At 32.3% G+C, this 26,827-nt stretch overlaps 3 protein-coding genes across 5 annotated transcripts; 2 read left to right on the top strand and 1 right to left on the bottom strand.

Annotated features, from left to right (window-relative positions):
• The first annotated feature begins 5,693 nt into the window (after positions 1 to 5,693).
• Positions 5,694 to 10,334, top strand: LOC100795344 (ATP-dependent 6-phosphofructokinase 7). 2 transcript variants are annotated; one of them, XM_003524364.5, is made up of 14 exons: positions 5,694 to 6,034; positions 6,110 to 6,156; positions 6,234 to 6,273; positions 6,827 to 6,889; positions 6,991 to 7,128; positions 7,305 to 7,463; positions 7,557 to 7,610; positions 7,778 to 7,846; positions 7,951 to 8,080; positions 8,185 to 8,450; positions 8,942 to 8,990; positions 9,108 to 9,262; positions 9,424 to 9,569; positions 9,934 to 10,334. In XM_003524364.5, exons 1-13 carry the CDS (start codon positions 5,933 to 5,935, stop codon positions 9,565 to 9,567), a joined length of 1,416 nt encoding a protein of 471 aa, XP_003524412.1. In that variant the 5' UTR covers positions 5,694 to 5,932; the 3' UTR covers positions 9,568 to 9,569; positions 9,934 to 10,334. The 2 variants fall into 2 exon arrangements, with proteins under 2 accessions (XP_003524412.1, XP_040871615.1); XM_041015681.1 differs by lacking the exon at positions 9,934 to 10,334 and having other exon boundaries at positions 9,424 to 9,793.
• On the top strand, positions 9,751 to 14,737 carry LOC100795876 (AP-4 complex subunit sigma). The gene is made up of 4 exons (XM_014776065.2): positions 9,751 to 9,783; positions 12,451 to 12,537; positions 12,887 to 12,955; positions 13,119 to 14,737. Exons 1-4 carry the CDS (start codon positions 9,751 to 9,753, stop codon positions 13,251 to 13,253), a joined length of 324 nt encoding a protein of 107 aa, XP_014631551.2. The 3' UTR covers positions 13,254 to 14,737.
• On the bottom strand, positions 14,525 to 25,391 carry LOC100796396 (uncharacterized). Of its 2 annotated transcripts, XM_006580424.4 has the most exons (23): positions 25,313 to 25,385; positions 24,210 to 25,157; positions 22,903 to 23,018; positions 22,534 to 22,742; positions 21,976 to 22,095; positions 21,566 to 21,694; positions 21,316 to 21,441; positions 20,266 to 20,318; positions 20,074 to 20,173; positions 19,873 to 19,990; positions 19,550 to 19,759; positions 19,118 to 19,448; positions 18,377 to 18,470; positions 18,031 to 18,139; positions 17,624 to 17,895; positions 17,407 to 17,534; positions 17,020 to 17,254; positions 16,272 to 16,460; positions 15,897 to 16,186; positions 15,639 to 15,819; positions 15,325 to 15,567; positions 15,030 to 15,112; positions 14,525 to 14,904 (listed from the first exon to the last, which is right to left on the bottom strand). In XM_006580424.4, the coding sequence occupies exons 2-23, from the start codon at positions 25,025 to 25,027 to the stop codon at positions 14,757 to 14,759; spliced, it is 4,302 nt and encodes a 1,433-aa protein (XP_006580487.1). In that variant the 5' UTR covers positions 25,028 to 25,157; positions 25,313 to 25,385; the 3' UTR covers positions 14,525 to 14,756. The 2 variants fall into 2 exon arrangements, with proteins under 2 accessions (XP_006580487.1, XP_014631346.1); XM_014775860.3 differs by having other exon boundaries at positions 24,210 to 25,391.
• Between the last annotated feature and the right edge of the window lie 1,436 nt (positions 25,392 to 26,827).

Genomic DNA, 26,827 nt, shown 5'->3' with positions numbered 1-26,827 from the left:
AAACTTGAGAAATTAGTTTATTAATTAATAAGTATATTTGGTAAAACTATGATTTATTTTAAAAAAATAATTAGAAAATTGGATAAATATATTAAAGATAAAAATATAAAATATAAAAAACTAAAAGATAAAAGTAGCATTTCAAAAAATATTAAAATTTATTAAAAAAAATATGTTTATCAAACTGTCAAATAAATTTTTCAATAAAGTTAAGAATGTTTAAAATCAAACTAAATTGTTCGAAATCATCAAATTAATTAAAAAAAATCAAAAACCAAAAAACTAAAAAAACTTAAAAAATCATATAATTTTTTGGTTTGGTTCGATTTTTTAATCTTATTATAAAAAATTAAAAGAATCTGAATAAACCGTATATTATAAATATATTGATTTTTATTACAATTATTAATTATAAATATTAAATAATTTATTACTTTTCATTTACTTTATAGTCAAGATGTATATTTTACTTTCATATGTGAAAAATGTATTAATATTGTTAAAAAAATGATATTAAATATCAAGTAAAACATAAATTATTATTATGCTACAAAAGAGTTGATAATGTTAAGTAAAAGTAAAAATAATAATTTTTAACTAAAATATGTTAAACAAGATTTAATGAAAAAATAAAATTCATTTTTTAAATAATATAACATAATAATTATGTAAATTTAGTTCATAAATTTTAAAGTATGATAATAGAATAAAAAATAAAAAAATTATCAAACCAAATCAAATCAAATTGCAAAATTTTGATTTGGTTTAATTTATATTTGATGTTATATTTAGATTAAATCATATTTTTATTTTATATTTGATTTAAATGATTTTTTTGTCTAAAAATCAAATGAAATCGCGTCAACACTCCTAAAAAAAGCTGGCCACTAAAATGTCTTGTTAAATATAGCCTAAGTCTAAAAATTATATCTAAAAAAATTTCATTTATAAAATTATTGGATATAATTATTTTTTTTATTTATATTTTATAATAATAATGTAATTATAATTTTTATTTATATCAATAAAAATAATAAAAATATAAATGCTTCAAAATAGATAAATATATCTGATAAAAAAGTTTAATATAGAAATATTGAAATTCATAACATGCTTAAAGAGTATATAAATGAGAAAAAACTTATATATTTTCAGGTTTAAATATATTTTTTTTTTCTTAATAAATTAGCAAATTAAAAAATATTAATGAAATCTTATCCTTTGGTAACATAATTGTTAATTAATGTCTAAAATTTCATATTCTTTTTAATAAACTAAAAATTAAAAAAAAATACCAACATTCGAGTAGAACTAAATCTGATCTCCTTACTTTCAAGCCTTGTTATGAATGAAAAATGGTTAAAAGATTGAAAATCCTATATTTAGATAAATGTATATCAATTTAGTCCTTTTATAAATTATTAATGACATAAATCAGATATTAAAATCAGTAGCTAAAATAGTTGAAAGATTGAAAATCCTATATTTAGAATTTATAGTTTGAAAAAGAATCGGTGATTTATATTTGAAAAGTCAGATATATATCTTTTTAACAAGACGGAATAAGCTTTTTATTTTTCTTTTCCGTTCCAAGTGTGTTGTTTACATTTGAAGAATTAATGTAGTTCATAACATGCATGCCATAAGGTTTGGAGTTTGCATGCGCAGTTGCATATGCGTTAGTATAGATGGTAACCACTCGTGAATCAACTTTGTTTGGCGTTATGTTGTGTTGTGTCTGTGAACTTCCTGGCTTTTTCTTATTTACTCTTTCTCTAGTCACAACTTCATGTGATTCATTGCTTTTGTGAAATTGTTCTGTCAATATTGAAACACTACTTTGTACACAGCTGTGTTACACTGCTTTGAGTCATTCTACGAGTCGAACTAATTAATTTAGGAGCATGATCTCACTTGCGGTTTTAAGCTTTTTTTCAAAAAAAATGAGCTACTTTTTTTAAAAGCCAGAGCATTTCTTGATTGAAAGATAGAGACTTCTCAGTATATTAAAATCTTTTATTTTTTTGTGTGGAAAAAGAGCTCTTTAAATATTTCTAGTACTGTTTTCTAATTAGAATTAATATTTTACCATAGTCATTTTATGTAATGAAAGTTTTCATTAAAGATCAATGTAGATTATCGAGATAAAATTTGAATTCTGATTGAAGAATAGTACTAAAAACACTTTTGAAACTGTATCTAATTTTTTTTCCTAAAAAATTCAACATAAACACTTATCAACCGATTAGTGTTGATATATTTACACAACAAAGAAACAAATAAGTTTTTTTATCAATCACTACGATGATAATCCTACGTGGCTATTAGAGTTAAAAAGAAGAAGTCGTGTATGATATTTGTTTCTATTTTCTTAAAAAAGTAAAAGTAAAAATATTTTTCTGTCAAAAAAGTTATGAAAACAATATCTGAGTAGTCTTTTTTATTTAAAAAAAATCAAAAATTATTTATAATTTATTTTTTTTAATTTGGTCCTCCTATTTTTTAATTTCACAAATTTAGTCTTTCAATTATTTTTAACGAATTTAATCCAATAATTTTAATTTTGCAAATTTGTATCAACCATTAACTATATGTCAAATTGATAACGAAAGTGAAGAACTAGCATAGCAATATTGCTCATTTGTCTGCCGTGTTGTAAAAATAAGGGTTGTTTTTGTCTTAGTTACACTTTTAATTTCTTGCTATCTTCATTTCTCCGATTTGGTATCCTCTCCATACTGTTGCTATTTTGTGTCTCTAGTTATCTTATATCTTATGTGGTATTATATGTGTGATGTGCCCATGTTTTTTTGAAGACCAGTAGTAAGAAAAAAAAAAATGAGAGTTGGAGTGTCATTGTTTAAGCTTCATTTTTTCACGTACAGTATGTGTTAAGGACAATGTAATATTCTCATATTAAGAATGTCAAAAAAATAATGGTGTAAATTTTAATACAATATTAGAGGACAATGTAATATTTTCATATTGATTTTACTTATTTCATCTTAAGAATATGTCTAGTGAAAACTTGAATCATAGTTTGTCATGTTATAAAAAATTAATCACTTCTACTGGATCCAATTCTCGTAATTAGGTCATAAAATATTGAGTATAATGGTAAACCAACTATACTTTTTAGAAGATTAGATTCTGCATTCAAAACATTACTTGCAAAAGAGGAGGGGAAATTGCTCAATGTAACAAATTTACCCTTACTCCAATCGAAATACATAAGAAATAAAAGGAAAAAAATAGTGCTGCATTGTGCCATAAATTAGTCCTGATTGGAGTTAACGTGTCCTGCTTTATTCCTTTTCATATTTGTTTTTGGTCTTAAATCCTTTTCACAATTTATGGTATTATCTTTATGTGAAGGGGAACTTTTATAGTCTGGTCCATGCTAAGGAAACTAAAAAAAAAATGTTTGTAAAAGTAATGAATCTTAAAGGAAAAAGAGGGAGGGGGTGCCTCCCTCTACGCACTACGACTGCATTAATTCAATATAATTTCGTTTTAATGGTCTAAACAAATTTATTTAAATTTTTTGAAGGGTTTAAGAAAAATTTTATACAAATATTATTACTATTATGCAAAAAAATATTCCAGTAGTAATAATGGTCTTATTGTCCGTCATTGAGAAGCAAGAGGCAACAAAGATCCAGGAGAGGCGACGCAGAATCGTTTGGGAATATTCTCTAAACTGTTTAATGAAATGAGGCACACACGATATTTATAATATATGTCTATAGACAATAATATAAAATAAAAAACTTGGTTTATATTTATAATATCTTTATATATATATATATATATATATAAACAATTAAATAATTTGATTTGATTAACTGATTCATTGCTTGATTTAACTTTTTGTTGTAATTTTTTTATAGAATTATTAACTGATTATTATTTTTAAATTTCTATAATAAATAGTAAAAAATATATAAATAATTAGTTTAATTTTGACATGCTTTATTGCAATTATTTAATTTTTAAATTGATTACTTAATTAAATAAATCATTTGGGTTAATTAATTATTAAGTAAATTACAACTATCACTCCTCAGGTTAGCTTTTAATCATTCAATAATATTTATTTTTGAATTCTTAAAAAAATTCTTAATATTTAAACTTTCGTTACACTGATTCCTCTTTTAGGCGTAAATTAATCGCTACATCGGTCCTCCTCTTAGCTGTAAAAAATGTTTACATGATCCTCCCCTTAGGAAAATCAATGTAATGTAAAAAAATAAAGGAATGTCAGGTATAATAAGAATAAATTTCAAGAAGAATATGTGTAATTTACTCTTAACTATTTGATTAATTATTTTTTTTTCAACAATTTATTTACATAAATTATTTACATATTATTTTTTAAACTAACACACATAAAGCGTATACATGATACTTTATATTGTTAACCAATTATAGATCACTCTAAATATAATATTTATGGTTTGATGGCATTGCCTATGAATATATTTAAGTTAAATTCTTAATTCATATAACATAGATATTTAAATAAACTTGGAATTGCGTTGAGTTTTTGTAGGGATAAAAAACTAGGTTGAATTGTAAATAAATTTAGAAATTATTCCCATCTTTTACAAATCTATTTTAAATAGAGTTTAACCTATCTTTTTTCTTCAGTTTATAAGAATATTAAAAACTTGTCTTGTTCGATAGACGATAAGTCATCTCATGTCCAGCCATTTATTTCCCTTTGTGCTTCCCAGGCATAAATAATTCCATTGTGATCCCTTTATCATGTTTGGATTTTAGATGCTAATATTTATATAATTTATTTGCATGACAAGCAATTGTGAAAAAATTGTCTAAGAAATACTACAATTTGGGTGAGAAAATGACTCTGTGAGTTCAATTGTAAAGGTGGAAACATAACACTTCAAGTAATTAAATCTAAAACTTGATATTGAATGAAGTGTACACCAAATTCTATGCGCTTAGTATGCAGGGTCGGCCAAACCCATTTTTAAGCTTAAAGTGAACTTTGATATGAGGGTTTTTTTAAAATTAATAATTAGAGTATCACCAACAAACACTCATCCCATTTGATACATAGAGTCTTTGTTGCCAGGGTTAGTAGGCTAGTCTACAAACAAGATGTGGTATCTCATATCTGAGGCTCCTCAAGGCCTTTAGGTTGAGACATGAATATCATAATATAGTTTCATGGAGATACATACTTAGGAAGACATTGTAGATGTCTAGTTATCATACGGATGTCCTAATTAAAGAGACAAGGAAATTGTAGCAAGAAATATTTCAAAGATGCTTACCTCGATTTTATCTAAAAATCATGTTTTAGATGGGAAGAATATGAGTATAACTCAAACCAAAAAAACATAGTACTGTATTTGACAAGCAAGGAGGGGATCTGTTTCTTGCGCAAAAAACAAACAACGTAAGCTAAAATTGTAACATATTGACCAATCCTAGCTACTCTTTCTTTGAATATATAGTATTAGTGAATGAATTTGATTGAAGAGGTGAGGCCGTAATAAATAAGAATTGTCCGAAACATGATGCTCGTGGACTACCATTTCCATCTCTGCGTCAAAGCATAGAGCTTCTTGGAAACCATTTTGTGCCACCTGTTTTACTTTCATTTATTTCAACCATAAAAAGAGATGTTGCTATTTAATTCAAAGAAAACCAAAAACAGCCCTGAGTTTCGGAGAACCTCGATTTGGGCACTCTCTATGTTTCCTATTTATATTTGATTAATATCACTGGTTCATTTTACAATGGTGAAGCACCTTTACTATAAATATAAGACCCTTCTCTGATCCACTCGTTACACCCTTCAACGTATCCTTTTCTTCCCTCAATTACAATTCACAAACACAATTAATCACATACAATACAGCATTTTCTCTCTTTACGCACACAGTGTTTGTGTTACGTTAGAATGGGTTCGTCGCCGAATTCAAAGCCTAAGATCATTAGAGGCACCGCAGGTTATGTGTTGGAGGATGTTCCACATATGGCTGATTACATTCCTGATCTTCCAGTACGTCTTTCACCTCTTAAAACTTGCTGCTTCTTCTACATTCTCAATTAAAACTATCATTTTTGTGTTTCGCAGACATATTCTAATCCTTTGCAGAACAATCCTGCTTACTCAGTTGTCAAGTAAGTTTCATATATTTCTTACTTTTTGCTTTGCATGTTTGTCTGATATTAATTTAAATATACTTGCCACTTCTCAGGCAGTATTTCGTGCACATCGATGACAGTGTTCCGCAGAAGGTTAGATTCTATTTCATTTTTATCTTTTGGGAGTCAATTGTTGATTAAAAGGGCCTCGAAAATCCCCACCACTCCTGCACTGATGAAAACATAATCGTGTCACGTTAATCTTATAATAACTTATAAAACCTATGTCGTTAAGGGTATATACCTCAACCATACATCACGAATTAACGATTTCTCCAAGTATGGAACATCATGGTATCCAAATTAATGAATAACCGCATGGACTGTTTGAATTGAATTGGAATGAACATAATACGTGTTACAGAAATCGAATTTATTCTGTCGCGTTAATCTTATATAATCTTGTAATAATAACATATTATAAAACGTATGTCATCACGAATTCACGATTTCTCAAAATATGGACATCATCGGATCGATCCAAGTGAATGGAAGGAAGAAAAAAAAAAAGTTAACCACTTGGACTAGTTTTATTTTATTGGAAAAACGGTGGCACGAGAGTTTCTGATAGGTTATTGTAAAGTTTCTGGAACGCTATTTGCGATTGAAGCACAAGTGCTTTAATTTATGTCATTTTTGCTGACAGATAATTGCTAATAAAGATAGTCCAAGAGGGGTACATTTTCGACGTGCCGGACCTCGTCAAAGGGTATGTTATGTTTCTATAATACCATGTGTGTATGGGTTTATCTCTTAAGGAAAATTCTTGTGTTTATGACCGTATGATACTGGATATATACATATATTCAGGTGTATTTCGAATCAGATGATGTTCAGGCTGCAATTGTGACATGTGGTGGTCTATGCCCTGGTCTCAACACCGTCATTAGGGAACTTGTATGTGCGCTATATCACATGTATGGCGTCAAGAAAATTTTGGGAATCAATGTAAGTGGATCTTATGGATTTCAAATTTTAATGATTTTCATACAAAATTCAAATGAATATATGTAATTGCAAATTAAAATGCAATCTGACAGAATACATCTCCAGCTAATAGTGCTAACTAATTACTTGAATTTTATTTAGTCTCGTTAACTAAAACATGATATTGTGATTTGAAGGGAGGATACAAGGGTTTTTATGCTCACAATACAATCACTCTAACTCCTAAAAGCGTGAATGATATACATAAGCGTGGGGGAACTATCCTTGGTTCATCACGAGGTGGACATGACACCACTAAGATAGTTGACAGTATTCAAGATCGGGGAATTAATCAGGTCTGCATTGCATTCTATTTATTACAACATATAACTTCATTTTGTATGTAGTAACATCAGTAGTCTAATAAATTACTCAATCAATTCCACCAGGTTTATATAATTGGAGGAGATGGAACTCAGAGGGGTGCAGATAGGATTTTTGAGGTATATATAATTTTAATTTTAATAATGAGGATATTAGACTTCTGTGTTTAGGAATATAACTGAGCTTCATGCACAAATACATACTTAATCACTGTTGATATTTGACATCTGTGATTGTGAAAATTGATTTCACCAAAGTAGCAAATGCATCCTGATTATCCACGCAGGAAATTAGAAGGCGTCGTCTCAAAGTTGCAGTTGTAGGAATCCCCAAAACCATAGATAATGACATCCCGGTACATCTCTTTTCTGTCCATTATCAATATCATGGATAGCAGCTCTTGCATTAGCACCATGAACTTGTAAAATGGTTTAATGCATGTTGTCTCTGGCTTAATAGGTTATTGATAAGTCCTTCGGCTTTGACACAGCTGTTGAGGAGGCTCAACGTGCTATAAATGCAGCACATGTTGAGGCTGAAAGTGGTGAAAATGGCATAGGTGTTGTTAAATTGATGGGCCGGTACAGTGGTAAGTTTCTTGAATGCCTCCACTGATCAGATTAATCATTAGCATCCTGTACTTCATTGACATATTATGTTAATTATTTTCTTGATACATGGTGCATGGTGCAGGGTTTATTGCAATGTATGCTACTCTGGCCAGTAGGGATGTGGACTGTTGCTTAATTCCAGAGTCACCCTTTCACCTTGAGGGTCCAGGTGGACTTTTTGAGTTTACAGAGAAAAGGCTAAAGGAAAACGGCCACATGGTTATTGTGATTGCTGAAGGGGCAGGACAGGAACTTGTTTCTGAGAGCATCCAATCCTTGCACAAGCAGGATGCTTCTGGAAACAAACTTCTTCAAGATGTTGGGCTATGGATATCCCAAAAGATAAAGGTGTGGTTTCTTGTTTGTTCCGTTTGTGCTGGATATCTCAAATGCGTTATACTCTTAATTCCTTTCTTGAATTCTGATTGAGGTCTGGCTTGTTTGCTTCCTTACAGCCATGTCCATCTAGGCTAGGCTACAATTACCTTCAATCCCTGCCCCATTAGTTTGCATGTTTGGAAGAAAGTTCAGAATCCATTTGATGAATATTAAAAATGTTTTCCATTGTTTTGGTTTTCACTTTTCAATTGATGACTTCGTTATGACATCTTGCTAAAAGTTGTTCTAAAGAAGCATTCCCATTTGCACTTGGTTTATTAGAATCTCAAAAGCTGCAACAGTCTTCAAGGATCTTGTGGTGGATACATGGTCGCCGATGGATGTATAGTGTGACAAAATATGCTTTATTCTTAAAATACAATATTTTGTAATTGAAGAAATTATTTATGAAGATATGTTCTACCTTTTATGTTAAGCATTTTAATTCTTTGATATTGCAGGATCATTTTACAAAACAGAAGACAATGACCATAAATCTCAAATATATAGGTTCGTTAAGACAAACTATACAATTATACGTATGTGTGCATGTTTGATTATATTTATGTATGCATTGCATACTGAAAGGAGGAAATCAAGCATTGCATTTTTTTTACTATTTGACAGATCCAACGTATATGATCCGAGCTGTTCCAAGCAATGCTTCTGACAACGTGTACTGCACACTTCTTGCTCAAAGTGCTGTTCATGGAGCGATGGCAGGTTACACTGGATTTACAAGTGGGCTTGTCAATGGAAGACAAACTTACATACCATTTTATGTGAGTTCGCATAGAAATGATTTATTTGTTAAAAATGTAGAGAATTTAAACTTTTCAATTCAAAATTAGTTTTCAAGTTTATGATTAGGTGAATGAATTTGTAATTTTGAGTAGAAAATTATAGAATTAGGAGCATTAATGTTGGTTGCTTTGTTATGCAGAGGATCACTGAGGGACAGAACAAAGTGATAATTACTGATAGAATGTGGGCTAGGCTTCTGTCTTCAACAAATCAGCCCAGCTTTACGATTGCTAAGACTGTCTCTGAAGAAAAGAGGGAAGAAGAAGCAAACGGCCATGAGTAAGGGTATTGTTCAAATAACCATTTGGCTTAGAAAAAAGTCGGCAGCATTTTTCACCCTGCTATATATGTACATGTTATTGTATTCATTTTATCTTATTATATCTTGCACTGTAAGTAATATATATATATATATATATATATATAATATGTTTGAGTTATTTTTTTGTCCTTCCAAGTCCAAAAGATGGCTGTGAAGAGCTCAGCATTACACGAGGAAGTATTATATTATTCTTTTATTATGTTTAGTCCCGTATGCTAATCATTCGAAAGAGTTCAGATTTATCCACAAATGAATTTTAGTTTCAATTTCTTATCCATGACTCACTTAGTGGTACAGCTTCTCAAGTATATAATTTGCTCAATGAAGGTGTTAGGACTTTGGCATATGAAAGACACCAATGTGGACTAGAATATCCGAAGTTTAGAATACCACGACTCACCAAATGTCAAGGTTACGTGTTGTGAAGGTTTCAACATTCAACTGCTGAACATGCACTGTATCTATCAACTTGGCTAAACTGGTTGAAAAGAGAGAAATAACTATGATGCACGCTAAAAGTATGCGACTTAGAAATTGGAAAACGTTTATACAAAGATCAAATATTTCGTAAAGAAATTACCCAAACCAACTTCCACAAGAATTAAATGCACGTTGATAGTTCCACTAGATGAACCGTCATCATGAATCGAGACTGAATTGTTATTTTCTTTCATTTATGTGCTTACATAATAATGGTTGTCAGCAAAAATAAAAAAAGGCTTTTCATTTTATTTCTAGCAGAATAATTATTTTTGCTTTAGTAGGAAAGTCAATTCGTAAGTATTTTACCAATAATTTTGATTGGAGGATTATTTTTCATTTTAACCAACTATTACTACTTTTTCGTCACCTATTACTTCCCTAAGTGTCTCATTTCCCTGTGTCAACTGAATCCGTAACCTATTGCCTAAGTGTCTCATTAGGAAGTCTTTCTTTTAGAGTTGAAAATTTAAGGTTTAACGGTAAAATTGGTCGTTAAAAATTTAAGGTTTCAAATATTGATTAGACTAAAAAGTTGATCAATATTTTTTTAAAAAATAAGAACATTAAAAATATTTGAAGAAAAAATGGAATCATAGTCCTTGAAATAAGAAACATACACATTTATCACTATATATTATATTTAAATACTCATTTAAATATTTGGTGCAAATTATTATATTTTCTCATAAATTAGAATATGTATACTGGTATAAGTTTTATTTTTATTTTATATATTATATTTTATTATATTTTGCACCAAATATTAATATAGTGTTAATTTTCACATAAAATTAAACATATATTAATAATATATTTTGCATCAGATATTCAAATGAATACTTGAGAATGTAACGATAAAGGAATATGTTTTTCATCCTAAAAAAATTCAAGATAGTGAATTAAAAAAATTAAGAAAATCAATTTATAGTGAAACGGACAAAATTAGGGGACATATTTTACAAAGCTAAAATTTAATTTCTGTAGTTTCTAATAAAAATACATGTTTCAATAAATCTATATGATTAGATTAATTTATGCATATATTACCAAGTACGTGAATTAATGTGGTCTTACTATTGCTTCCCGTAAAAATAAAAATACTTATGGCATGTAAAAAAAAATGCACACATTTCAATTATATTCAACAGTTTTCATGCATCTTTAAATCATACGAGTCTTAATGAAATGAAGGAAATGTCATTTTTCCATACGAAATAACATTAGTGAAAAGAAAAATATTAATGATGTTTTTTTTACATTTTTAATTCACTAATTTTTTTCCTCATAATTTTAAAGGCGAAAGGATGATGTTCTGGTCTAAGGTAGAAAAAAGTATGCATATTAAAAAAAGAATTTACATCCACCTTATTCTATCCTCATTGATTAAAGTGTAATTTTGTCACATTACTACCGAATTATTATTTTAGTTAGGTAATCTATAACTATATAATATATATATATATATATATATATATATATATATAAAGAAAATAGAATGTTTTTGTGCACATATTTTTATATTTATTTTATTTATATAATTATATTTATAAGCTATTGTTTTATTTATGAAATTACTTTCACAAATCACCTACTAACTTTTATTTTTTTATTTAAAAAAATGAAAAAACTAGTTAGACACATAGTGCCTAAGATCACCTGGTGTATTATTATTTTAGTTAGGTAATCTATAACTATAACTATAACTATATATATATATATATATATATATATATATATATATATATATATATATATATATATATATATATATATATATATAAAGAAAATAGGATGTTTTGGTGCACATATTTTTATATTTATTTTATTTATATAATTATATTTATAAATTATTGTTTTATTTATGAAATTACTTTCACAAATCACCAACTAACTTTTATTTTTTTATTTTAAAAAAATGAAACAACTAGTTAGACACATAGTGCCTAAGATCACCTGGTGTAGGCCAACTACTAGGCTTACTTTTCAAAGAGGCACGTTGTACAAGTACAAGTATATTAAACTTTCCAGAGAAATGGCTTATTGGTTATTATTTGTTATATGTTCCTTATATTAATAGTTTTTGCACCAGCATGCATAGTGCCTACGGAGATAATCAATAATAAAAAAAAAAAACAAAAAAGTGATGCATTAAAATAATAATGAAAAGATGATAAAGTATGCGTGTACTCTTAAACTTTATTGTAATCACACAAGAATTGATCCGTTACGTTATTCATTTCTATCACGAGAGTTTATTGTCAGTTTATACCAGCTGAGGCATCTTGATGTAGTAGTTGTTGTTGTTCACTTATAATAATTGATTTACATAGTTGTAGCTGATGCATTTTTCGTTATGGAAAGTGTTCATTTGTTGAGCACCGCAACTACAGAATTGTGTATAGACGCTATGCATCTTTGTTTTTCTTGGTTGGAGTTGATGTTGACGAGGTAAACCAAATTATTTTTTAATATGTCTCATTCTGAATTGATTCATACAAAGATAATGAATAAGTTGAAACAGGCAGATAATCTTAAATATTAAATGCTTAGTAACTCATGAAATATATAGTCTAGCTTTGATCTTAGCCTATTGCAAATGTCTTCATATGTGACCTGTCTCTTAGACCAAAATGAAAACCAAAGAAACACACAGGATGTTTCTCTTGTAAGCTAAAAACTTGAAGTTAATTGCCTTGTTAAACATATGTTCAACAAAGTTTTAAATTAATGTATCACTTTTTTCATAAATAAATATGATATCATTTGAAAACCTGCTTCTACTTGAATGGTTTTGCAGAACGAACTTGCTATTTTGGAATTTATACATCTTTTAGTCGAAACAATGGATCGACACTTTGGCAATGTGGTTAGTGCTGCTGTGATTATTCTGTGGAGTTTAATGTTTTATTGAAAGGAATTTGTCTCCCTGCCATACTTTCTAAATGTCTTTCTTTTCAATTCCTTCCATTTCCTGATCTTAGCTTCCACCGAACATTGATTTTACATTTTTTGTCAACTTAAATTTTCAGAATGAGCTAGATATCATGTTTCATTTAGAAAAGGTACATTTTATGTTGGAGGAAATTGTCATGAATGGTTGCATTGTGGAGACAAGCAAAGCAAATATTCTGTCTCCAATTCAGCTGCTGGATAAAACTTCTTAAGAGAAATAAAACAAGCATTCCTGGTAATTTCTATACCATTGTTGGCTCTCTCTGCAATTACTTTATGTGTAAGATAAAGTGAAAAACCACCGCAGTTAATCTCCAATTTTCTTTATCTATAAAACACCAAAGATCTTAATTCATTTCATTTTTCTCCCTCCCCCTTGATTGTATTGAATTGACTATTGATGTATATGGGTTTAAAGGGTTAAAAAAACGTTTCATGGTACTTGGTCGACCATGAGCTGTAACATGTGGTTATCTAATATCATAATGCTTAAATTTCGTGGAATGGATCTTAAAAGGACTTTCCAGTATTTGAATAAGAGATGCTCCAATCCCTTGTTAGTTGTTAGTTGTTACTGGGATTGAACTCCTTAGTTTTATTTTATATTGAGGATTTCGTCGAAGCAATAGATCCCTTTATTACCATCAATTTCTTCATGAAACATCTCAACCTGATGAGGAATTCTTTCGTTTAAATTACTGTGGCAAGTAGACAACAAGTGTTCATATATGAATTGTTTGTCAAGTATCTTTCACCGAATATTGTTTTGTAAAAGCTGGAGAAAGGAGGACATAAATGAATTGACCTATTCGTCAATTATTCCAATTCAACTGTACTAATGTTTCAATCTTGTTTGTTAAGTAAACAAAAAAGTTCAAGCTTGAAATTATATAGGATCATTTAAATTAGTTAAGTTCAAGGCTCAACATTACTAGCTTGAAAATATCTCATTTATCACCTTGATAATTCTATCATCTCCATCAGTATATTTTTCACCTTTCGGCTTTAAGACATTTTTATGAATATATATAAATATTTTGTTTCTATTTTGAATTCATCTTTGAGCATAACAATAATAATTGTCTTAAATGAGGTAATAGAGTTAAGTTTCAGCTTCATATTTTTGTACAAGATTAATTCAGGCTTGAACTTTGACTCGCTTTAATAAATAAATCAAGTTTGAACAAATTTTATGTTTACTATTCACCAATAGTAATGTACACCGCTTGTGACCCTTTCTCTAAGCTGCAATTATGTTTCCCCGTATTTCTTGTCACCGCTTCTCCTTACAAGTTGGCGGTTGTTGCATGGATGTTTTTAAACGTGGGACTGGTCATCGTCTTGTTTGCAATGTTAGAATTTTAATCTACAATACCGTCTTTAGCAACTTCCACTGCTTAGGTAAAACGTGTCATGAGATAATAGAGACCAAGAAATTTTAATCAGTATGCGTCAGATAAATATATTAACAGAATCGCCAACCTTTACAGAAGGGCTAAAGCCTTAAATTCTTATGTCAATTGTACAACTATAGTAACAGATGATCATCAAACAAACAATATAATCAACACACTCCACACGACACATTTTACCGAACCTTTCCTAACATTTTAGAATTTACACAATGCCACTTAACGTGACTGCTCCCACCCATTAAAGCTTTACACTTCAATAAATGCAAAAAAAAAAAAAAAAAGACCAAAAAAGTAAAACTTTCAAGAATTCCAAAAGACGTTAGTGTCACTGCTATACAATGAGGGATCTTGTATTTCCTGGTTGGCCACATGACAATCAACAAGACGCGCTTGAATGATTTTGCAGAGGGCCAGACCAGATGGAAGTATCCACCATTCACTTTCATCCCTGCATTGGCCCACAGCGTAGCACAAAGGTATACAGAAAGTTGTCAAATAGTGACTGTAAATAAATCTGTGGCATCAATTTTCATTATCTGCCAAAATTATGGTAAAATGGTAAAAGCTACTTACATACTAAAATTCCAGGATTGAAAGTTGTAAAGCTTATGTGAACGAGCTGTATAATGTATAAAGCCACAAAAGAAGGCAACTACCTGTTTCAAGAGATCCATTTTACTGTTAAACGTTAAAACAAATATCTGGGAGCTTATTTGACCCCACTTTGAAAAACGATATTGAAATACAATGAAAAACTAAGTACTGCATACAAGAAGTACGCAGGTAAACTAAATAATTCAATAATGGTTACACTTGTAACTATTGTGTCACATTAGTTTAAAACAAGTACAACTTTAGCACAACTTACTACGTTGACTAGGGACATTAGATTCCACAAAGCATACAGTCGAGCAAGCCCAGCTGATCTCCTAGGTCCTTGACTAAACAAAGCGCTGATTCCAGATGGAAATGGAAATAGGACACCAAGAGGGAGGACAAATAAAACTAAGAAGAAGCTCAACAGAGACAGCGAGTACATCTGAAGCAAGGTGAGCAATACTAAGATAAAATCTCCCAGGAGTATTATAGAGATAACCAGACCAACTAGATCCTGTAATAATACAAGAGAGTAAGAAAACATTTGAGGATAACATACAATTGACAAGGGAAATATTTTAATACCTGATGACTGACTGGCTTTGTATTATAAATAATAAAAGCAAACGGATAGCATACAGTTTTCTTCTCTTTAAGTGTTCTTAGGCTTTTGGCATGCAATATCCCACCAGATATCCTTCTAGGCATCATCAGGTGTTCATTGCTTCTCATGTAGCGCGCAGGGTTTCTGGGACTTGAAAGTAAACTGCACATAAAAAAGCATAGAACTCAGAAATTAAATTCATAAAATAATCAACAAAACAAATAATAAGTTAGCATTACCATGTCTCCTTTTCAGTTATTCTTGAATCATCATAACCTTCGCATGATGAGGACATGCTTTCATTCTCAGTAGCATATACCACAAGTCCAAATTGGCAATATCCAGAAGCTGTAGGTTGAAACCATGCAAGATCAACACGTACCCCATATGTAGCCAACTTAGGGTTTGCATATACATCAAGCCAGCTGATAACAGGACCAAAAGTTATTTTTAGATGTCCACGGCGAACCAATCGTAGTTGAGCATTAAGACCAGCCACTAATCGATACCATATAGTTGGTGGAACAGACTAGAAAGCAGACAAACATAATAATCAGCAAACATATTAAACATCCAGATCTCATAAAAAAGACTAAATTTTGAGTTGAGCAAACCTGACTCATGATGCTAGTAAGAATATTATCACTGTGAATAGAGAAAGGACTCATGTAACTTCCATCTCCCCCAAAAATTATAGACATGGGAAATCTTTGATAAAGACGAGGAGGCAGATCAGGTCTTTTCTCATCCCCACCAAGGAAGAAATCCAGATATCCCAGCATCAGATCAGATGTTGCAGCTACCTGTAGCATGTTAAAACCAACTAAGAAAAAAAAATCCATCAAAGAATCTGCCCCCCCCCCCCCCCCCAAACAAGAAGCAACAGTTAGTTGGAATCATTAGTTGGTTAGAGAAGGGAAGCAAATCCCCTAGTTATGAGGAACAATAAAATTAATAGGAGGGAAATGATAGTGAGGAGTGTTTTTGGTTTTGGAGTTGAATTTGGGAGGGAAAGCTCTGGTCTCTCAGACTCAAACACCTCGAAGGCTACAAGAGTGTTGTACTATCACGTATCCACATTCCCCTCATCTCTGATCTTATATCTCATTGATACAGATCAATGGACAAGAGGTTTCTGTCTATAAACCCTGCACAACTTTCCTATATTCTGATCCAGTTCTATCACCAGGTCACTGTTATCAAGGAACCCATGTTTAGTTTATTACAGATATTTTAAATTGTATAAACATAACGTAAATTAAGTTCAGTAGGGCAGTAATGAATGAACTGAGACAAAAATTTAGTATGCCAAGAGCCCAATTTAGGGTAAGGAACAAATTCATAAAATTTACTCTGAAGTACCTTCAGCCCTTCATAAAGTGCTCGTGAACGGCAAGAGCGCAAGCATGCATGGTCATACTCTGATCGAACAAATTCTCTAAGTTTCTGTAATTTCTTTCTCCGACACATTTGAAGCCATGACCAAGCAAGGGGATATGCAATGATGCAAAGGATACTGTAAATAGACCCTTCCCACCAGTGATAAGTAGCTAAACTATTAATGTCATCCACAAATCTATTGAAGGCATCTTCATATCTGCATTATGAAGTGATATGCTTAATAGTTAAATGGTCAATTTTAATGCATAACATGAACTGAAAGCCTCTTGCAGGGTGTACATAACTAAAATACTAAATACATCGACACTAAATGAGGATCAACTATGTTTTAAGGAAAAAGAGGCATACACAATATCTTTTACTTGCTCTGGAGGACAATGAAGTAGATGCCAAGGTTCACTGAATGTATTTGGGCCATGGAAATACAACCTGTGCACATGACTCTGAGATTCCTCACTTCTGTTTGTTTCCATAATCTGAAAGATCACAGAAATGCAAAGTTAAATTTGATTGTAACGTTCCAAAGTTGGTGAGTATCCCTGAAATTCACAAGTTGGTTATGGACCTCATTCAGTGATTCAAGAAAAGGAAAAGAGTGGTTCAGTCGAGTGTCATTTCGAGCAGGCGTAACAGCTGGTAAATCATCGCCAGCTACATATTTCATTCGTGCAACACTGAGAACTAGAGCAAGCAAGATAAGAAGACCCAAGAGTAGAAGACCGAAGAGCCATGGCCCACCAAAAGTGTAGACCAACTCTTCAAAAGCTGTATAGCAGTTTGGCATGTGATATCTATCAGAAATGCACTTGTATGGACAAGGAGTCTCTGCCACACCACCTTTTGAAAAGGAAATAGGAAATCTAATCAAGTAAAACTCATGCAATAAATTTTATAATTAAATGCACACATAAATAACTTAGCCTTTACTCTTCTCTTATGGTGTGATAAAAGCAAACTAATTATTAAAAATACCTCGAACAGAAATATATATGGCACGATGTGGAAGCTCATCAGGGGGACAATCATGACAAAGAGCTCTATCAGACCCACTGACATCTTTATAAGTACCAACAGGGCATTCCTGCAACAGAGTTAAATGCAAGCAACAGAGTCAGAGCAACATAGAAGTTGATCTTCAAAATTTCATCTCAATTATAGAAACAGGAATTTACAGATTATATTGATAAAATAATATGAGAGTAACAGAAAATGATCCCAACGAACTAAAGTTCATGATGTTGAGCTACCTAATCCTCTAAATCCCATTCCAACCACACAAATAGTTACTGAAAATTCTGAAGGATGAATGTTCATCTACCTCACAAAAGATACCATAAAGCCCTCTGGGACAAGCAGTTCCACTGATAGATCCATTTTTTCCAGGAAGGCCCTGACCTCCACCAAATCCTCCTCTGTAATCAGAAATAAAAACTCAACCAAACTGGTCAAGATAGATGAAACTTAACACAAATGTAAGCACATATCCATGCCCATGCACATGATATACACTAGCTTAAAAAAATCAAAGCCAAAAAGAGTTGAAAGGTGTGGTCAGGGTCTGCTGGATGATATATGTCAGATATGAACACAGTCAAAGCTTCCCGGATATAATCACTAGAATTGAATTTTTTTTAAAAAAATTGATCTGCTAGATGGCCCAAACTAACCCCAAAGCATAACTTTTAAATTACAAAATCACAAGCCTTGCAAGTCAATTTAAGGAGCAATTGCAAACGACAATGTAGTTATATGATTACAAATTTGCAAGCCTTGCCCCAATGCAAAAGAAAAATTCTGGTTTCTCCTACAGTGTAACATATTCAAGCACAGTAGCATACATCAATTCATCTAGAAAGAGTAACATTAGTACTAGTCCCCAGTGAGGGAACTGTTGGCTTTATCCAAAAAGCCATAAGTACCATCACTATTTCAATAGTCATGAACTTGCCTCTAACTCTTAAGAATCAGATAATCCATGAACTGGGACAATCAAACATTTCTTCAGTCACAGATGCTTAAAACAAATGCAGATTATAAGTATACTTTGTAATGTACCAACCCAGTAATAATGCTTCCCTTAACACTTGCTAAAGGGACATATTCATCTCCAACTGGAATATTAGACCAATGAAAGTGAACCCTTCCGCCACCTCCACCCCCACCACCACTAGGACTACCTTGTCCTCCAGCAGTTGAGATTATAGAAGAGTCACCAAGTGCCAAAGTCTGAATAAACAAAAGAACAGTTCCACCAGAACCACCACCAGGACCAATGCTTGAAGTAATCCCACCATCCTTCCCTCTTGGGTCATCTCCAAAGCTTTCCCCATCGGCTCTAAGTGAGCCATTCAAAGTCAAACTTGACAGTGAGTGCTCCAGTGAACCCATCACTGTCAAAAGAAAAGATAATAACATAAAATCACCTTTTCACCAAAGAATGTTGAATAACAATATTTGTTCTGTCACAACTCAATTTAAATTCAGATCTTACCAATGATGCCACCACCAGCAGTTGCACCAGCTAGGCTATTATTTCCACTGCCACTTCCAAGTTCACACGGCAAATCAACATCCCCATATGTGGAACCACCTTCAATGAAATTGCCATTGTAATATCCATCCCCACCATATCCTCCATGTCCACCTCCACCACCAATACCATTTTCAAAATACCTTGCCCTACCTAACCCACCAGTACAGCCTGCAAATGGTTCAAATAACAACAGTTTAATAGACCATCATAACATAATGCAAGCTATCAAGTGATGTATGAAATTCAGTAGGGAGAAGAGTATTAAGAGGGCATGACAATACCCAGCCCAGACACACTGATTACTCCTGAATAAGAAACATCTATATTTCTAATCCAGTGAAAGTGCACAACAGAACCAGTTATGGTGCCTTCAACAATAACATCTTCAACCCGACATATCTGCAGTAGAAAACAAGAAAAATTATTTTCTTTTATACAAAGAGATCTGACCAATTTAAGTCTTTATTGTGCTAAAGAAAAACCTGAAGAGTGAAAGCCAGTGATGAATTAACATTACAATCTTCAGGTGGATGAAGCAATTCCACAGGGCAATTTTCAACTTCACAGTAAAGTTGTGGAGTCCTACCATTTTACACAATAACGCAAAAGGAAATATTAAACCAAATAAAGAAATGCACGCCAAAGCTTTCTTAACATGCATTGCATAAACTTACATATCATCACCAGAAGCCTCTAAAGGTCCTCTTAGAACAGATCCAGGGCCAACCTTTGTGTTTCAAAGATGATAGTTAATGCATTAGTACAGAAATAATAATACATGTACACAGTTTAAAGGTTAAGAAATCAATTTTTAGAATTTCAAAATTGGAAGCGGCATAACTATACAAGGAACAAGTAGGCAATACTTAACTTATCCATGTCAATTGTTGTATGTGCAAAAGGGCAGAGGTTTCATTACTACATATTTATCAAATTCAATCTTCTTTGCTCTTAACATGGTAAAAATATTTAAATTAAAAAGGGTAGTGACATAGTGGCTTAAAACTACCAAATCTCAACATCAAATGGTATATAAAAAATATTATATAATATGACTCAATTCAATTAATATAATCATCAGAACTTTCTATCTAAGAAAGAAAGGCCTCAAACAGAATTTTTGTCTAAAAAAAATTATAACTATTGACTATTCATCCCTTAATGTGAGCTACACCGATCCAACAATAAACCAACTTTACATTGCAATCTTTGCAGCACCCAAATAGCCCAAGTTTGGTGTTAATCAGTTATCAGTGATCCATTAGCATACAAAATATCCCAACTTAAACCTTCAATCTGCCAAAATTCTAAGCCATTCAAATATCATTAAATCCCAATCCATTGCTTGAAATTCTTAATTCTTTTTATCTTCAACCTAAATTTGTAATACCCAATTAGAATAATTAGTATCCCACCTTAAACCTTCAATCCACCAAGTTTATAAACCCTAGCCCATTGCTTAAAAATTCCTATGTCTTCAACTGTCAACATAAATTCATAATATGAAATACCATAATAAATGGAACTTTTAATATTACCGAAGCTTTCTTATAAGAAATTCCATCAAAGTGAACCACGTGACTATCCCAGCTTTCATATCAAGTGTGCATATATATCAAGTCAACATAGAGAAGGATGAACATTCTTCAATAGTCTTTTAAATGGTTCTAAAGAAACAGTAAAACATATAAACAGCAATATGAGAATATGAGATTTCGACTTACATTGATACTAAAAAACAATGACAAAATCAGATGTTGCGCTTCAATCAAGTTTCCAGCTCCGGACAAGTTCAAAGATCCTTGCCCGTGAACTCCCAAATTTGCATTAGAATGAATAACAGAAGAATCCTGATCATAGCCACAATCCACATGATTTAGCATCTCCCAAGTAAGCAATACAATTTTTTTTTTAAGGCAGAGCAATACAAATTATAGTTCTGCTGGAAGCAAGAAAAATGCAAAGGATAACAACCTTGAGAACTACTAAGTTGCTAGCTTCAAGTAAGGATGTTGCAACAATTTGATCACCATTGGCATCTATAAGCATCTTTGAATTCAACATCAGGTGAATCTTGACAGACATACGAAGAGCTCCATATATCTAATTTAAAAAAACAAAAAAGAAGGGTAAAAGATCATGGATGGGAAGACATTATTAGTCTCATAAAATAACCATCTCATAAAAATACTAAACTAATTGTAGGATATGGTTTCTGATAAAAATTGGATAAGAGTGGGAAATAAATAGTAAACTTAATACTGGCAGTTCTTAGTTAACACATAGCAAGTCAAAAGTGGAAGCAAGCAGCATAAGAAAACCCCAGAACCCAAGTAGAAAAATACAATTGTTCTTAGAAAGAGAAGTCTAATAGTTCTACTTGCCTTGACTACAGAGTCACTCATTAAAAGCTCTTCCGCCATTAACTCAAACTCTGATGAACCATAATGAGCAAGCCCAAAGCTTAGAACAGCACCATAAGTCAAGCGAATTAGTCCACCAACCTGCAAGTTAATAAAAATGGTATTTTGGCTATCCTTCAAATCTCAATTGAGATGATACAAAAGATGGCATTAATAAAAAACACAATACAAAGCCCTCCAAATGAAACAATGTAGACTTCCTTTAAAAGTTCTAATAGTAACTAAATGTATCAAATTTGCTTAGTCTATTATCAATTCCTGGTAATTATTTGAAAAATATTTTCCCAAACAGAAAAGTCATAAGACATTGACCACAAGCAAAAAGGGTATCCAAATCAAGTAACTTCAAAATTTATTTGAAGTTCCAACGGTAACTAATTATTAGCCAGGTCTTCTTCTGAATATGTTTATAAAGAGTTTTCTCATCTTATTTATGTCCCTCTTCTAACTTTTTTCTTCGAAAAAATTCTTCTTCCTTTTTCCTAATATTAATACATCTTATTTCAGTATTTAAATCACCTGAACACGGCTCCAATATAAAGGAAACAATGCTTTGGCCTGATTCTGGACATAAACATTTGTCCAAAGAGGCACTTTAGGAAACTCTAACAGAAGAGTATCAGTTTGAGTAGACAAGTTATGATTGCAAATGGTAAGACTCCGAGGAACAGCGTCATAATATGTCCCTGCAGCACCAGCATTTCTGGAACATCCAAGACTAATTCCTCCTGCAAGAAACAAAACAAGCTTTATGTAGCATGTATGTACTTATTCATCTTAAATTATATGTCAGGCTATTAGAACCAAAGTTTTACTCTAAAATTAAAATGAAAGTGATATGGAGGTCAAGAATATTGCATCTTTAACACAGTAGTCATCATATCACACCATGAATGAAGAATTTTGTATTGTCATGTCTGCTGAAGACATTAATTGAAACTCTTCCTCCTCCACCGCCAGCAAACCCACCACCTCCAGTGGCACTGATTGTGCCAGTTCCAGTTCTGCACTTGGTAGAGGACACGATTAGTTGCAAACTATTTTATTAGAACAAGAAATCTGAAGTTACGCAGAGAAATAGAGAATAACTGAAGTTACGCGATGCAATGTTTGTTTAGTTTTTTCCTGTTGGAGACTACTCAATTGCATGCAACCACTGTGCAAACATTCTTTAACATTCCACACCACAGACAAGAAATAAAAAGCAATAAGATCAAATCTTATTTACATATACTTCAGCAAAACCAAGTAACAGCTACAACAACATACTATGAGATCATGTACTAAATTAATAGTGACATTAACTACTAACAACAACCAAGCCTTATTCCATTAGGTGAGGTCAGCTACAAAAATCAATCAACAGCATAATATTCTATCATAGATCACGTCTGTAGAGTATAGACAAACCATTGACCTCTAAATTCTTCTGAATAATTTAGCCTATAGCTCTTCTTAGACTCACTCTGCCTCTAGTGATTAGGCTACCCTGCATCTGATCTATTCCCTTAATTGGGAGATTCCACAAATCTTTACAGTGTCCAAATCAACAAAGCCAAAATTTTACCATTTTTTCTACCATTCATGCAACCTCAATTATCACCACACCACTCTGAAAACATTCTTTAACATTCCACACCACAGACAAGAAATAAAAAGCATCAAAATCAAGAGACTCCAAAAATCTTTTTCACATGTATTTCTGCAAAAACAAGTACAAGCTACAACAGCATACTATGAGGTCGGGTACTGACAGTGATACTGACTACAAACAACAACCAAACCTTTTCCATTAGGTGAGATCATCTACACAGATCAATTGATATTCTATCATAGATATCTTCTATAGACAAAACTATTGACCCTCTAAATCCTTCTTAATAGTTTTGCCTATAGTTTTTCCTAGCCTCTCTCTGTCTCTAGTGATTAGGCTACCCTGCATTTTATTTATTCCCCTAACTGGAAGATTCTACAAATCCTCTCCACACAAGCTCAAATCACCTAAGCCGAAATCTAACCATTTTTTCTACAGTACGCAACCTCAATTTTCTCTCTAACACATTCATTCCTAATTCTACAGCGAAACTAACTAGTACCTACCAAGCATAATAATTAAAAGAGTATAAAATATCATCATAAAACTCAATTAACAAAAGCAAGACTAAGATTCAAGGGAAGAAGACACGATACATTACATTCTATGAGCTTTAACATAAATGCTGCCACCAGAACCTCCTCCACCCTTCATCCCTCCATCCCCTCCATTTGCCAAGAGATCCCCAGACACATCAATGGAGTCCACAACTGCAAACTTAATCCTCCCGCCTCCTTCCCCACCATACTTCTCCTCCTTACTAGTCGTCCCACCCTTACTCCCATAACTCCACGGCTCATCCAACGACGACCAAGAATACGCATCCCCACCCCACACATCGTCCGGAAGCTTTGTATTATCCGAAACACACGTGGCACCTCTCCCGCCGTGCCCTCCGCCCGCCCCCTGCGTCCCCGACGGCGTCCCACTCGTCTGCGCCGGTGGCGCCCCGGCCAATCCGGTCACGTTTATTACGGAACCGCCAAACAAGGTGGCGTTCCGCGACGCCACAAGCACTGTCCCTGCAACTATTGCCGCACCACTCTGCAAACTAAATTCGTTACTGACGTTAATCAAAATAACGCAGCCAGACACGGGGCAACTCAAATTCACGCCGGGAAGTATGTTCAAGCTTCCGTTCCCTTCTATGTACACGTCGCTATTGAAAATTAGGCTGGAATTGAGATCGCATGTGGTGGTCAGGGAGCCCGTCCCGTTGAGACCCTCCAGGCACGTGAGGGAGGGCGGGTGAGGCAACGGAGGCGGCGGCGGCGGAGAAGGGGGCGTGTAGTCGCCGTAGAGCGCGTCGAAATCGGAATCGAGGATCGAGAATCCATGGTGTGAGTGTTGTGAAGCGAAGGAAAAAGTGAAGTATAACAATAATAGTATGGAAAAGGGTTTGTGAAGAGTGTGAGCCATTAAAAAGGAGGCAAACTCATCACAGAGAGATTGTTGATTGTGAAGGGAATAGGGTTTGGGGGTTTGGGGGTTTGGGGGAAGAGGAAATGAAATGGTGAGGAATTAGGAAACTTAGCGCTGAAGAAGAAAACTGTGAGAGAGAGAAAAATATATTAATATGAAGAAAAAGGAAAAGAGTAAAGAAAGTGTAGAGAAGAAGAAGAACAAGTTTGAAGTTAAGAAGGTAAGAGGAGGGAACGGAGGGAGAAATGAAAGGAAAGGGACGAAGGGGAGCGCCGCTACTACCTACGGTGGGGCAACACGCACGTACGCCACGTGCACCTCGCTCCTTCGCGTCTTCTCTTCGGTTGACTCCTTTCTTCTTTCTCACGTTATTAATGCCTTCCCAGTCAAACCATCACTTTCTCTGTTCTTCTTTCAATGGTTGACTTGCTAAATTTTTGTATTACCAAAAAACATATGAATATGATAAATGATATATGATGCCATAAAAATACAGAAAAATAATATGTATTAACGAGATATTGGTATATAGAAGTGATTATATATTATCACTCTTTTATATAAAATGAATGGTAATAACATTTTTTTAATATATATTTTTATCAATGGGGTAAATTTATCAAATATTATAAAATTGTGTTAATTTTACTATTTATTTTAATGAATCATATTTATTACTATTATTTTTACTTAATAATAAACAATGTATTATTAAGAGTATTTTTTTTTAAAAACAAAATATTTCACCGTTGAAAGTCATGAGTTAAGAGACAATTTTTCTCTCCACAAATGTTATTTCATTCCCAAGAATTGAACTTCTAACATATGCTTAAAGGGTTCAAATTACTAATAGCTTGTGTTACACCTCTTGGATTATCTTGAAGAGTATGTTAATAGAGAAATATTTTTAATATGTTTGTATCATATATTCACAAATGAAAACGAATATCCTCTTATTATACTTTATTTAGTTGTACCATATTTAAGAAAAAAATGTTCAAAAGTTGCAACTAATTATACCTCCAGAATTGAGATTTTGAGAATACTTTTTGGGTGTGTGTAAAAATTGAAAATTAATTTTTTATATATAAAACATTATCTCCCGAGTAAAAGCTAGAAACTAATACTTGGTAGTATATAAATTATGATAATAAACTTTGTCCCTTAAAAAAGTCATAACATTATCGAAAATTAAACCATATAAGATCAATCATATATTTGATTTTGTTTCTTCCTTCATTGAGGTTGTTGTGTTAGTAGATATAAGATCAATCACTCTCCGTCGCGACTTTGTGTTTTCCTGGGATTCTTCTCATTCCATTACGCATTTAAAGAGTTACTAAAATTTATTCTCTCTAATAAAATGAAATAGTACTAGTTTTTCGTGCATCACAATTCACAATGAGTACATGACATGAGGCGTAACTCTTCAATTTTCTATCCCACAACTCTATTATATTTCTTTCTTATATAGTTTCACGTCTTATTCACAAACTAATTAAGGATTAGGCAGCGAAATTTTTTCTTCTATCACAAATTCCAAATGGGATTCCGTGTCTAACAGTCTTAATTCTTATCTCACCAATTTAGTCAGTTTTTTTTCTTTCTGTAATTGTAGTTTGTTGTGTCACACATTCACTGCCACTCTGCTGCTGCTGCGAAAATTATTTTCATGTGTTTGTTATTTATTTTTATATATCATACATATCATTTGTTGTAGTAGGCATTTCAGTTGTAAGACCAAAATAAGCGACATATTCAAGATTTTTTTTCCTATAATTATAGTTTGTTGTATCA

The sequence above is a fragment of the Glycine max genome, chromosome 5, assembly GCF_000004515.6.
Source record: "Glycine max cultivar Williams 82 chromosome 5, Glycine_max_v4.0, whole genome shotgun sequence".
NCBI classification, from domain to species: Eukaryota; Viridiplantae; Streptophyta; class Magnoliopsida; order Fabales; family Fabaceae; genus Glycine; species Glycine max.
The sequence above is the reverse complement of the archived record's forward strand: the minus strand, read 5'-3'. Positions and strand labels throughout refer to the sequence as shown.